The sequence below is a fragment of the Ornithodoros turicata genome, chromosome 10, assembly GCF_037126465.1.
Source record: "Ornithodoros turicata isolate Travis chromosome 10, ASM3712646v1, whole genome shotgun sequence".
Classification (NCBI taxonomy): domain Eukaryota; kingdom Metazoa; phylum Arthropoda; class Arachnida; order Ixodida; family Argasidae; genus Ornithodoros; species Ornithodoros turicata.
Genome location: NC_088210.1, coordinates 10,208,622 through 10,222,774, shown reverse-complemented (window position 1 = coordinate 10,222,774; position 14,153 = coordinate 10,208,622). Strand labels below are relative to the sequence as shown.

Sequence of the window (14,153 nt, the reverse complement as noted above, 5' to 3'; positions counted from 1 at the left end):
GTACGGGTTTTGCAGTGCAAACGTCCAAGTGAAGCCTCAGTAATAGAAATCAGAAGGCACAGAAAGTACGTTTCCCCACGAAAGGTGTTTCTTAAATCCTGATGCGCTGGACTGGGGGGACTGGATCAACTGGGTACCACTTGAGTTCGAGGGTGTCACAATGCTGCTTCCGCTCCTTCAAAAGTTAACGCGGTTTCGAAGCATTTTGCGGGTTAGTACCGCGCCCAATATCTTTGGCGTTTGTTTTTACTGTACAACATCAATGACGAGCAATGCCGACGAATCAAAGCAAACCAAGAGTACTGTCGCTACTGAATTTCGTTTCAGTAGTGAGCTCAGCCTTGAAGCAATGTATGTGAACGGCACCTCCTTGCCACAGTGCATGAAGAGCATAAAGACCTCATTCATTCTCTTCCCACAGTCGACAAAAGCAAGCGGATTTTTCAAGACAGAGGAATTGGGATCAGTATCACAGCCCACGTAATGTGTTACTAGCGATGGTGGCAGAAGTTGGAGAGATTGCTGAATGTTTGTAAGTTGAGCGTGTGTGCTGCACGGCATGGATGACCAAAACCCGTTAACTTTGCGCACGAGAAGGGGGGCAAGTGCTAAGTATGCCGGGGAATTTAACTTGGGTAAAGTACAGGGTGCGTGTAGATAAAGTATGCATGCGTAGACGTGGTTTTGTTGTACAAGGTGTGCACAAAGGTTTGTGTGCTTGCACACACTCTATTTGAACCCATTTTTTACGAGCATTTTTTTTTTTTTTTACGAGCATTTGCTGATGACTTGCTGTGAATCTATAGTCGCTTTGAATTGCTTTGCTTATATATGTAAGAAATTTCCATCTGTTGTAGCTGACTAATGACCATGGTTGGTTTCTTTCACCCTTTCCCCCCCCTTTTTCTCTCTCTCACCGCAATGTAATGCTACTTCAAAGCCAGTGGAAGGGTGAAGTAAAGAAAGGTCTTCCAGGTAAGTTCATGTCGTGCCATTGTTATACTTCATAGTGCAAGTAATTTTAAATTGCATTTCATGGCATGCCTTGTGCATATAGGTCGTAATTAAAATGCGACTGATAGTTCACACCACTAGTTCATGAGACAACTATGATAATGAGCGACGTCACGGTAGTCAACCATTAATGGAATTTGCCTGATCCAAGGCCCATTAAAGGATCAGTGAAGGTTACCATATTTGAATAATATCTGAAGAGTGCTTGCATGACAAGCGTATTACAAACTGCACAAGGGACCATCCAGTTCGTACCACACTCAACTCATACCCGAACTACTCATACAAAGACAACTCATAAGAAGACGATTCATACAACACCCAACTTTTTTGTGTGTGGAAAGGGAGTGGGTTGTTTTTTGGGAGTACCGTAATTTCACGCGTATTAGCCGCAGCTTATGCGCGATTTTTTTTCTCATGGGCGCTGTGCGGCTTATCCACCGGTGCGGCTTATCTGATGACTTTTTTTTTCAGGTATTTTCCCCATACACTGATTTTAACGAAAAGGTCGACAGTGTCTCTGGAATAGCACTGCCCTGCTGATGCACGAACAGTGCCTAACAGGGATGGGTCCACATTCGAGTAGATTGCCCCCATGCACCTTCAAGGAAAGCGGTGACAGTGATTCATGCCTTCTGGAAGACCACTGACCCATCAATACATGAAAAGCGCCCAACAAGGGCACAATCCGATCTTGGTAGAACTCTAGAATTGACCTCCTTTGTTGTACACTATTCCGATCCCGGAGTATGGACCACTGGGTTTATGGCATTACTCTATGGTCTCCTTTGTCGCACATAGGAGTCGTCTCGCATTGCCCACAGCTTATCTGCGAGTGCGGCTTATCTGCCGGAAAACTTTGCGGCTTATTGCGGCTATACTTTGCGGCTTATCTGCGGTGCGGCTTATACGCGTGAAAATACGATAGCTTCGCAAACTCCAAGCTCGAGTGAGGCCAGGAAAGCCCCCCTATCAGGAAAAAATGTCACAGACTTTAGCTCATACTGAAGGAATCGTAAGAATTTCACAGATGACATTCACCAATGCGCACCGAAGGATAGTTAAACTGCACTACAATGGCTTCTGGAAATAGAAAGTTTTGAAAAGAAATATAATTGGAATTGTTCCACATTTTCCTCACCGTGTGGAATACTAAAACTTAAAAAACCCACTAAAAACTTGCTAAAAACTTAATAATTTGTGTAAATCAAAGGTTCCAACTCGTATTCTGGCTCATCACAATACTAGCAGGAAAAATCGGAAGGTGTCCATTGGCACACCTCTCGAGACGTTGTTTTCGTGGCCCCTCTTTAATTTTAGATTTGACTTAGCTGTTCTGCTGCCAAAACTCAAAAAAAGCCAAAACTCGCGCCGAGCCTCAGCTCACACCAGTCTGAAATCACCCCAGTCGATCTGACACGAGGAAACACGCTGAAAAAAATACACAAAGCTCACAAACAACATTTTATTGAATCATGTACAAAAATCAGGGAACTGCAACACTCCTGTCTCATTTAGTTCGACAGCATATAATAGTAGCTGCACGGCAAATGCCATCTGTGGGGTTCGTACATTAATTTCCTTCAGTATAAGTCACATTCTGTGGACATTTGTCCTGATTTGGCCTTTCTCGGTGTGACTTGAATTTGGATGGTACAGAAAAAAAGAAAAAAAAGCAGAAGCCACTCCCATAATCAACATCCCTTCCCACAAAAAGAAAAAAAGTAGCTAGCAAGTGTGGTATCAGTTGTTTTGGTATGAGCTGGTGTACAACCATTACAAAGTCAACTGATTAAGATTTAGTAACAAGCAGTCTTGTGTAATAACTATGTTACAAGTAGCTGTAACTCGTTTATCTTTCTACATAAGTACTAACTAGATGCGGCAATATTTTCCACGTGTCAGTTCTCTGGCATCATTTTGTCGAGGCTCCAAGTACACCGCAGTTTTTCCAGACCAGGGACGTACACAGCCAGGATGTCCCACCATGCTATTAAGGCCCATGCGAAACCCTCTGTTTATAACGCGGTGTAACTACGCTAGGATAATACAAGTGCTGAAACAAATTTTGTTTAGAAGGTAACTGTAAAGCAACTAAATTACTCTAAACGTGCTAAGTGTAGCCGTAGCTGGTTACATTTAAAAAAGGGTAACCCGGTTACTTTTTCTGCAGGTAAACCGTAACTGTTGAGACTATACCTTTTCTGATGATAACAACAGGCTGAGCATTGCATTCTTAACAGTAATGTAACTTAGTTACTTTTCTTTTAGTAACTTAATCATGACTGGTATTAAGTCATGTCAAAAACCCACCATGTAGAATGCTCAGTTTTGCCTCGAACTGGTTAGGGCAGTGAAAAATCCTCGCGCATTGTTCATTGAAGTGCGGTGACTGTCTGGAACACCGTTACAATTTAATTCTATCCAGACTGGACGGAAGAGGAACGCACTCATCTGGGAGAAGAACTGAGTGACGTGCTCGTGTATCTCATCCGCCTGGCTGATCGCTGCGAGATCGACCTTCCGTCGGCGGTGCTGCGGAAGATAGAGCTCAACAGCAACAAGTACCCCGCATCTAAGGTCTACGGCAAGAGTGACAAGTACACAGAGTATGAGAGATCAAACCAGGAGTGACAGACTGGTTAGGATGTTTTTGGTTTCTTGTTGCAAGTTAGGAAAGCTGGAAGTTTTACGGCACGTTTGAAGTGTGCGTTGCAGTTTGACGTCGAAGACAGCGGAAGTGATGTTTATCCTCGGATAAATGTAAAAAAATAAAAGACTCTGCAGTGACGTTTTTTTTTTCTTTGCAAATGTGGATGGTTCTATCTATCTGTTGATTGTATAGATAGTGTTGATAATACAAAAGATGCTGTCGACCAGGAGTTGTTGGGTCGGGAGAAGGAACGTTTCTGAGTCCCTCCTACAGCACTCTTATCTCCTGAATGTTGCTCCCCAGATGTGTTAAGTGAACCCGAGAATATAAGGCAAAATCAACTTGACTAATTGCTACTGCAGCATGCTTCTGTTGGTCCGCAGATGAAAAAGACCTGGAAGAAACTCGTAGAAATCAGTTTAAACAGTCACTTCTGGTGCACATCCATGGAGAGCCAGTGTCCCAAATGGATATAACTGATGTTCTGATGAGCTTTAAATTCATAGTAAATTCATAGTAAATAATGTATGCAATGGAGGAACATGCGGTCGAGGGACTTTTTTCTGCCAGGAACATTTGCGACATATATTGGTTTTTATTTCACTTCAGTCGATGGAAATTTACCGTAATTTCACGCGTATTAGCCGCGGCTTATGCGTGATTTTTTTTTCTCACGGGCGCTCTGCGGCTTATGTGATGACTATTTTTTCCTGGTATTTTCCCCATGCGCCAGTTTTAACGAAAGGGCCGACAGTCTCTCTGGAACAGCACTGCCCTGCCGATGCACGAACAGTGCGTAACAGGGACGGGTCCACATTCGAGTAGACTGATCTTCCTGGTGCATTCCCCCAAGCAGCTTTACCGAAAGTGGTGAAAGTGATTCACGTCTTCTGGAAGATCACTGACCCATCAATCCATGAAAACCTGTTTGTTGTTGCTGACCTCCTTTGTTGTACACTATGCCGACCCTGTAGTATGGACCACAAGGTTTATGGCCTTCTCTATGGTCTCCTTTGTCTCACAAATCAGTCGTCTCGTATTGCCCGCGGCTTATCTGCGAGTGCGGCTTATCTGCCAGAAAATTTTCAAAACGTTCCTAAAAACGCATCCTGCGGCTTATCTGCGGTGCGGCTTATACACGTGAAATTACGGTAATTTCTTGAATTGAACTCCAAAATTTCTCATGTCATCCTAGCGTTTTCTTTGCAGAAATGGGTTCCTCGTGGTCATTTTACTCAGTATGGCAGCCAACGACAATTGCTGAAATATATTAGCCGAAAATCCGCGGAAATGAGTCCTTGGCTCTGCCTCTTTTTTGTCGGCTCTAGATTGAGCACCAAAGTGCGACGAAAGGAGGTTAAATTGACGCTAGGGGTAGAGGGTTAGAATCCCAACCCAGAGAAGAATTCTGCTGCGAAGCATCCTATGCGAGAAGGTGAAAAGCTTTGCCTGCGACGGTCTCAGGGTTGCACGCTGTTCTTTTTTGTTTTTTTTCTTCTGCTTCTTGTCAGTTTGTTTGTTTTTGAGTGCGCATGAACTTGCTCCTATACACGGCGATTTACACCATGAACGCAGTCCGTTTTTCTACTCCACCTCATTGTCACCAACCTAGTGTGTATGTGTGTGCATGTTTTTCAGCACAAACACCTGTCAGCACTCTTCTTTTTTTTCTATTCGTTTGTTTCAACATATTGCACAACGCTGCACGTGCGACACATTTCCTGCGCAGAGTTATCAGTTCAGTATTCAGTTATCATTAGCGGCACTTTCAGTGTAAAACGTTTCCCTGCCAAACAGAGGAGGAACCAACTTTTAAAAAAGAGTAAAAAACGAAAGCTTAAGTCGTGAAAACAAAATATCGCCACCAAAAAGACAATATCATGTTGCTTTCGGCGCAACAGCTGGGCCCTTCGGATTGTGTCTTTCAATGCTTTTTTTTTATTTTGGATCTGGGGAGCAACGAGGAGAAAGCAATGATTTCGTCCTGCAGGGCAGTTGGTGATCGTGGCTCATCTTTGTATACTTCATCTTTCATGGGACCCCGGAGGTAAAAGTCCATCCGACGTTATGGCAGGAGACCTGGCGGGCCACGAGATCGGGCAGGGGCGACCAACCCACTTGTCCCGAAACATCTGTACTGCACGCTGGAACCATACGCAGGGTCGTTCAGGAAGAGGCAGGTTTCCAACAAATCTGAATACAGCTCGTAAAATTTTGTAGTTTTTTACAGTAGAGGTTGGCATTCAGACATCCTGTGAAAAGGATTGCCCCACTTATGGCTTCGTTATAAATCCCGGCCCATACGTTGAATCCCTACTACGTAGTAGTGATGCTTTCAGTGCCGTAACCAGTGCGGGTTTGTTTGGTTCCAATAATGCACGTTGTGAAGGTTCACTCGAGTGCTATGGCAGAAGTGGGCCTTATCAGTCTAATTTACTCTGTTCACAAAGTTTCTATTTTCCTCGGTCTAACATAGGATCTAGTTACAGAAATCCAACCATTTGTCATTGTCCCCAAGTTGGAAATGCTGATGAAGGCTTATGTGGTATGGGTGGGATTTGTGCTTGTGTAGGATCCTCTGGCTTTGATGTTTGTACTCGCTTTGCCAGGGTGCACTGACTTGCGTAAGGATCCTCTCCTACGTCTTCTCCATGGCCATGACCGCTGAAAGCACGTTCGTGATTGGCTACGGCCGTTGAAAACACGTTCCTGATTGGCTGACTCTTAATTGTTAGATCAGGTCGAGGACCGTGCAGGCAGGTGGTGTTGGCTGGGCACACTCTTTCCTGGAAACTTCTCACTGTATTTCAAGACTGCTCTGTCATAGTCCATATCTGTGGCTCGTAGAGCAAGGATCATCCTTGTTTTTTCTTGGTTGGAATACACAGTGCTGGCCATCCCTGCCATTTACTTGTTCACAGCATTCACCGATACCGGAGTACAAAACGCTCCAAAAATTGATGTCCTTCCCTGCCTGTCAAAACGTCGGGCGACCTCATTTTTGATGAGACTGCTCAGATTCCCCCACTCACCGCAGTTCGTTTCAATAAATTAAATTTCAATCGATTGAAATGAAATAAAATTGGTACCAATATGTGGCAAATGTTCCTGAAGAGAAAAAAATTTCTTGACCACATGCCTCTCCATTGACTACGTTATTTACTATGAATTTCTATCATGGTTGGTGGACCTCCCTGTATATCTGACCTGCAAGGAGAGAACAAAGTATAGAACTTCCTCCAGCAATTGGCGAACCAGTTGATGGAGTCCCAAGACTCCTCGAGACTATTAGTTCATGCTAACACTACTTCGGTCCATTGTCCCAATGTCAACGTTCTCGTACCTCTTCACTGCAGCATGTGTAAGCCTTCAGCACCAACCATGACAAACTTCAGGAGGGTCACAATCTGGCTCCAACCTGTTATCCTGTGTCACTCGTTGTTGCCCTATGCACTGCCTGCCACCACAACTGTTGCGTACAACTGGTCTCCACCAGGGGGAACCCCCGCCTCCCAAATGATGCTCGGGGTGTTTGAAGGGCTGAGATATCCCAAACATTCTCAGGCGATATCATGAGTTGGAGACATGTGACGTAGAGCTCTGCAAGGGCCACATTTTTAGGCCCAGGCCTGGCCTTCCCTTGATTTACCCGCCTGGGCCCGGCCCAAGTCCAAGAAATTTATAGGATACCCGGCCCAACTTAGTGTGTCAGGCTGTAAAATTTGACCATGGGTATCTAACAGAGGGGTAACATAGGCTCTAGACCGACCTAGGGCCAGGCAATGTACGGGCCCGACCCGGGCCCATAATGGTCAAACCCGAGCCCAGCCCAGGCCCGCAAAAAGGAAGCTTTACTCGAGATGGGCTCGGGTTTTTGGGCCAGCCTGAGCCTGTGCGGTGCTCTAATGTGACAGTCAGTGTCTGCCTCGAGTTGAAGTTGAAGTCATGAAGGGGGGGGCACTGGGACATATAGGGGTTGTTTAGTCATTACTAGAATACCAGTGAGTGAGTAACTTTGAGAGGGGTTGTGAGAGAGGGAGCATAAGGAGACATACCCGTAAGGACAACAACGTGGAGCCAACGTGAGCAGAGTTGGAGTTTTTTGTTTTCTTTTTTTTTTTTTTTTTCCTGAGGTTGGATCACAGCCACAAGAAAGAAGACTCTGCAGACACTTCTATGTACATGTTTACTGAGGGCAAATAGTACCTACAGTATCACCGCTATATACAGAACAATGTGCACAAAAAAAAAAGAAATGCTCTCGAGTCATGGGCAGAGCACTACAAATCACACTTGTGGTGTGGCAGCAAAGAATCGGGCACAACCAAGGAATCTACAATGATTGATGGAACGGCATCCTTCCAAGCATGAGAGATTATTTACAGCTTCTACGTGAAAAAAGTACACACACACAAAAAAAAAATCTATGGAAAAGGAGGGCCTTTCACTACCTGCATTGCCCTAGAGAAAAACAAGTCACTAAAGAGACCTAAAAAACAGAAGTGCCTGAGAAGTACACAGTCCAGCAATCTGCAGACAGGTCACATGTCATTGCATTTAGTATGCCAGGCTTGTACACAGTGTCGTATTAGTAGAATATAATAAATATAATAGCAAACACGTACGACAGCGCACACTGAATACAGGCACAGTCAGCTGACGAACCGGTTTTGTTGGTCATGTATTACTTGCACAAGCTAGTTTTTCTGTACAAAGTCAAAGCAATACCCATTTGCATTAGTGAACAACCAACATCATGTAATATGGCTAACAAATGACAGATGACGAACACGTAACATGTCGTTCTCGGTCATCGCGACTGGACATTGTAGGGCTTCATTGCCATGCCTGTTCCCTTTGTATATTTGACTAGCCTCTGCTACTTCTGTAGTATCACACAGGGGAGGCAATGCAGCATGTGCTGAGTTTTGCAAAAAGGAATTTTACTGATGCGTAAGTGATGGACAAAACCGCCTGATGGAAAATACTGGAGCGAAGTCATAACGCCACCAGCGTTACAGTGTCACGTTTAGCCAATCCTAGTCAATCCACCATGGATAGAACACTGCAGCCCAATTACTGGCAGCCTATTCAGCATGGGGTCACTTCTGAATGAAGCATAGCTACTGCCGAGCGTGTACACGCGTGAACGCCTCTGTAATTGCTCGACACTTTCTTTGGTGTTACTTTTTCACTGATGAATGGGGTATGTATGGTACATAGTGAACTCAACAGGTTCATCGCAAACACGGTGTTTAGCTCTAGCTGTACCCTTCCCATTGTGTCAGGGATATACGTACCCTCAATTCCCATAACTGACAAACGAAGGATGCTATAATTGGTAGGATGTACTCAAAGTGGTCACTGTCACGTTCCTGACAGAAGTAGGACGGTGGAAACCTCAGAAACGTCCACAAATGTGAGCCTTTTGAGCGCACGTTTGGTAAACCTTGTTACTGTGGAGTACACTGGGCATGCTCTTATGATGTTCTGCTGTTCTCTGAGTTATTAGTTTGTGTGGTTTCTCGACACTTTTATCGTTTACTATCGGATACCAGTGAGCCGACTTACATAACCATACCTGCTCACGTATTTGACGCACCACCCAATTTTTTTGCCCCAAAATGTAGGTACTCTTTCTGATGTTCATCACGTGCGAGAACGGATTCGCGGGACTTGCCTTTTTTTCGTAACCGCATGCACGAAATATGGTATGCCCAACAGGAGCAATCTTTCACAGCAAATGCAACGGATATGGACTGCACAATAATAATCTTATCAATTCCAGTGATCGCTGCACACCACTTATCACGCAAAGTGTGGCGCACACAGAAATATGCACACAAAAAAATAGGTGAAGTAGTATATGCTCTACGTTGATGGCAAACTTCTTCGGAAGTAACTCTTCCATCATGTTCCTGCATTGCCAACATTAGGCATGACTTTCACAAGATGCAAGATGACTGTACAACTAGCATTGCATCATGTAAGTAAACCTACAGACAAGGCAAGCCATTAAAATTTAAATTACGGCTTAAATAATGGCAGCATTATGGCAAGTGTACACCGCATTGTTGTAAACGCTATGCTGTGGTGTTAAGGCACCAAATTGATTTAAGCAGGCGTTTGTGCAATCTACAAGAATCTGCACTCTGTATGCAGCACTACAGTGCTCGAGAAGCTCTGCAGAAATGGATCTGTCGTATTATAAGGTTTGTCAGCAAAACTAAACAATCTTAGACCTTAGTAACTAAATGCGAAGCTGCAAAATTGTCACAAAAGGCCAGTGATGACCACGTGTAAAATGCAAGGCGCCGTGAATGAGGTAATTGGTTGCTACAGTACAGGTTCACGCGGTAACGCACTCTCGTAATGATACAGCCGCACTGTTTCAATTGAGAGTCCGTGTACACAGTCTACCATAGTCAGTCAGCTTTAACGTTATATTATAGTCAAGCATCTGTCATATTAACATAATTCTAGAATCGTTAACTAAAATCATGCATGTAGATACACATATATATTGCATTGCAACCACAATTGAAAATACGGCACCGAAAGCTTTGGGGACTAGGCTTTGCATTTACAAAAATGCAACTACACAAAGTGCTTTCATGAGCAAAAGCGATACTCATGTCTTCGCGGATCATTCAATAAAAACACCACAGAGTGGCATTAGGACAGGTTCAAGGCAAAAACAGTTGGAATGCTAGTGCACAAAACGCCAATAAAACAGTTTTGTACAATTCCGAGACAATTCGAGTTCTGACCACGAGTATGGAGTCGTGTCACTTCGCAGACGTCCGGAGCTGCATGTACGGTCTCGCATTTTGCACCGCATTTTTACGGAGTGCTCCTCCGAGTTGTAGAGTTCTTTTAGCTGCTTCGTGTAGACCGAGAAGGAAATTGTTCCTCTGGGTTCATTTTACGAGGTGAAAGAAGACGCCTTTTTGGCTTACTTAGGTCAACCAATATTTAGGGCCTGACCTTTTTAGGGTTATATACCCGATTATGCCCGATATTTATCTCCCTGTTCATATCAGAAAAAAAGAACGGGGTTTAACCCAATTATTTCCCTGAAAACTGCTGAACCAGGGCAATCTGAACTCATCAGAACTAGCGCGGAACTTTGGAAACTGTGTTTTAAATGCACGAATACGCGCATACAACCTGTCAAGAAAGAGGCCCTGTAGCCTCCGAGACGCACGGACTAAACACTGATGCTCTGTGTCTACTTCTGTGTCGCGTATTACGGCGAATACGCCAAAGATTTAAGCCTGGTCCAATCCGATTCAACCAGAATTCGGGTCAATCAGGTTCGGTTCAACCCAATTACACCCGAATTATCGAAGCAAAATGTAACCCGATATTGCTGGAAAATGTATGCCGAAAAAGTCGGGCCCTACCAATGTTCCAGCTTACTTGCTTAACTGAGTCAAGCAACCCTGTCAAAAATGAAGCTGGCGCACACTCCAATACCGTCTCGAAGTACAGACGTAACACGGTCCTCTCCTCTGGACTGTGTCACCTGATTGACTGTCTGTTGGTTACCCGTGTTCGATCTCTCACGGACGGAACGTATGCGTCGTCTGCTCGCTCAGCAGTGCGCCGCCGCCGCCGCCAGCTGTTGGTCGAGCGTCCGTCCGTTGTTGTCCTTGTCGGAGCAGGTGCTTCCCTTTGCGCTGTCACTGCTGGCACTGCGCTGGTAGACGGCCGAGCGTCCTCCCAGTGTGTTGCTTGGAGTGCCGGGCGTCCCCGGCCCCATGCCGACGTACCGGCCCAGGGGTCCATCGCTGCGAACGTTCATTTCGCCCCTCATGAACCTTTCCAGCTTGTCCACGCACGCGTCTTGGTAGTCGTGGATCCACCTGAAAAGCCGGTTCGTTTAGGTTCATGCGGTAATTCGCAATGCGCTTGTTAGTATATAGTACGTGGTGGGACAACCACACTGTGTATATACGGGGTGTCCCAGTTAATGAGAACATAATTTTTAATAATATGTACGTCGCTTTTTCCCGAGATGAAATCAATTGCAATATAGCGTATGCTGAAGGGCACTCCTTAGGCGGGCACAAACTCCTAAGCCAATATCTTAATTAATTTTCAATAATTAACTTTTTAATTATAAAAGCTATGAAGTTGCCCCAATGAGAACATCTGGTCCCTTCGGTCACCTGATATCGGAGCAGTTTTCGGAACAAAAATTTGTTCGATAGATCGTCCGCAAAAAATTTGTGAAGGAACACAAGTTTTTTTCATTACGCATCTTCGGTGACGCGACTTTCCTTCACCCACAATGTGAGAGGGTGAAAGAGCACACTATCGCCTCTTGCGTCCTGGAAAAAGATTAAAAGAAAACAGAAAACCCAGGATAAGCAGGATAAGGGCAGATCCGATAGAGTCACCCCATACATTAGTTTTTGTTTTCTTTCCGCAAGTTAAAGCTCATCTTCGATGCATGAGGCGGCACTGTGCTCTTTCACTCTCTCACACTGGGGGTGGAGGCAAGATGCGTCTCCGAAGATGCGCAATGAACAAAATAAAGAAAAAAAAAAGTGGTTCCTTCACGAATTTTTTTGCGGACGATCTATCGAACTGATTTTTGTTTGGAAAACGGTTCCTGTATCAGGTTACTGAAGGGACCAGATGTTCTCATTGGGGCAACTTCGTAGCTTTTATAATTAAAAAGTTAATCATTGAAAGTTAATTAAGACATTGCCTTAGGTGTTTGTTACTGCCCTCCTAAGGAGTGCCCTTCAGCATATGCTATATTGCAATTGATTTCATCTCAGAAAAAGTGGTATATATATATTTTAAAAATATGTTCAGATTTAGCTGGGACACCCTGTATAGCAAATGGTACCAAGTCCACCACAATGTAGCACAATTATAGTTCACATTCACAATTCGCCAAAATTGGGTACTTGTTATTGGTGCAACTTAAGTAGGCCACTTGTGTTATATACTGGGTTTTCAACAAGGTGCCTTGGTACTCCATTTTCATCCACCTTTCTTACACTGTCTGCTTGAACTGTCATATATTCCTTCTCTCAGACCATTTCTGTTGCGTGAAGACGTGCAGTTTTATGCATGAAAGCTTATATATTAAATAAGTGCAGATCCTACTAAATGTTTAATCTCTTTTTAGATATGTTTTCTTAGCTTAAAGTGTCTCAAAACACTGTACCAGTGTTCCAGGACAATTTCGTTACGTGTTACACGCAAAAAACTACGACGCCAATCTAGATGGGGTGCAGGGATGCAAAATGCGCAGAAATGACAGCTACATGTTCCGGCCTGCTGGTGTCATACATGTCGTTCTTTTTTTGTTTTTTTTTTCCAGTTGTGGAGCAATTTGTCGTTTCAACTCCGGGAACCTCCGTGCCTACAGGGAGTTCTGTTCTTCAACTGGCATACAACCTGCGGGCACGTGCGCTGCGGCGAGCAGCGGAGAAGGACCTCCTCCGTAAAAGGAAGGCAGGAAAGGCTCAGCAAGTGAAAGGGCAAAGAAGACCCACCAGGCAAAGGACACAAAAGACTACAACCCTAGGGCATTTTATAGTGTAGGAAATGCCACATAAAGCTTTGTTTGTCGTTTTCTCAAAACGTGTCCTTTGCCTACTTGCTCCGCTCGTGGAGCTGATACCGCGGTAACTGCTGCACCGATTTTTGTTCCGTTTGCTTTAGTAGAGTCCCAAAACGTAACTGCAGGTCGTGACACTGCTGTTTTTCAAGGTTTGCAAGCGTGGAATTTGGGATTTTGTAAATCATGTGCATGTAAATTATGCAGGTTCTGCAGAGATGGCGAAGAACGAGAACCAAGAATAGCAAATTTGGAAATAAAAAAATCGAAGAATGTCACGACCTGCAGCACACATGTGGGTACACACCTGCAGTTGAAACACTCTTCCTCTATTATGCCTCGAATCAATTTTTCTTAGCATGACTTGAACCAAATTGTTGACACAAAAACATTCATGTCAGCTAAGCCTGCTTGTAGAGCGGCAGCTGGTGATGTTCAGTGTAAGGCAAAGCAAAATATTTCAGACAGAGACAGCACTCCAAGACGGGTGTCCTGCAGCTACGAGCGGACATTGTGCTTTTAGGTAATTAGGCAACTAATTTGTTTGTTTCTAGCACTTTAACATTGTTATAACATGAACTTTCTAATCTGCACAACAAACATGAGCCCTGTAACAAGCACATTCCTTGCAGTTCCGAACATTCAAAAGAAAACTGAAGGTCTGGTATGCAAAACAGATTTTTTCTTTAAACGTACCATCGGAAGAAACCCAAGAAAATATCGAGCAGCACTAAGTTAACTTTGCTGAGAGGTCTGATCATCCACTCACCTAACACCATTAAAGTAGCATACTGCTCTCATGTCCTCTGGAAGCATTTCTGGGTCTGGCCACTGAAAGTTGTCCAGAATAGGAATGATGTTGCATTGGCTTTGAAGCGCTTCCACGATCTCCTGCAAAGTAAA

The 14,153-nt window shown here is 44.3% G+C and overlaps 2 protein-coding genes across 6 annotated transcripts in view; one reads left to right on the top strand and one right to left on the bottom strand.

The window, feature by feature from the left end:
* Positions 1-2: 2 nt before the first annotated feature.
* On the top strand, positions 3-3,804 carry LOC135370194 (dCTP pyrophosphatase 1-like). The gene is made up of 4 exons (XM_064603900.1): positions 3-351; positions 422-532; positions 941-975; positions 3,443-3,804. Exons 1-4 carry the CDS (start codon positions 161-163, stop codon positions 3,646-3,648), a joined length of 543 nt encoding a protein of 180 aa, XP_064459970.1. The 5' UTR covers positions 3-160; the 3' UTR covers positions 3,649-3,804.
* A 4,032-nt stretch (positions 3,805-7,836) lies between these two features.
* LOC135370188 (NAD(+) hydrolase sarm1-like) overlaps positions 7,837-14,153 on the bottom strand; it is a 90,696-nt gene continuing 84,379 nt past the window's right edge. For all 5 annotated transcript variants that reach the window (XM_064603895.1, XM_064603894.1, XM_064603891.1 and 2 more), the window contains 2 exons: positions 14,020-14,141; positions 7,837-11,535 (listed from right to left, as the gene is read on the bottom strand). In XM_064603895.1, coding sequence (XP_064459965.1) covers positions 11,265-11,535; positions 14,020-14,141 — 393 coding nt within the window. In that variant the 3' untranslated portion in view covers positions 7,837-11,264. The remainder of the gene's footprint in view (positions 11,536-14,019; positions 14,142-14,153) is intronic.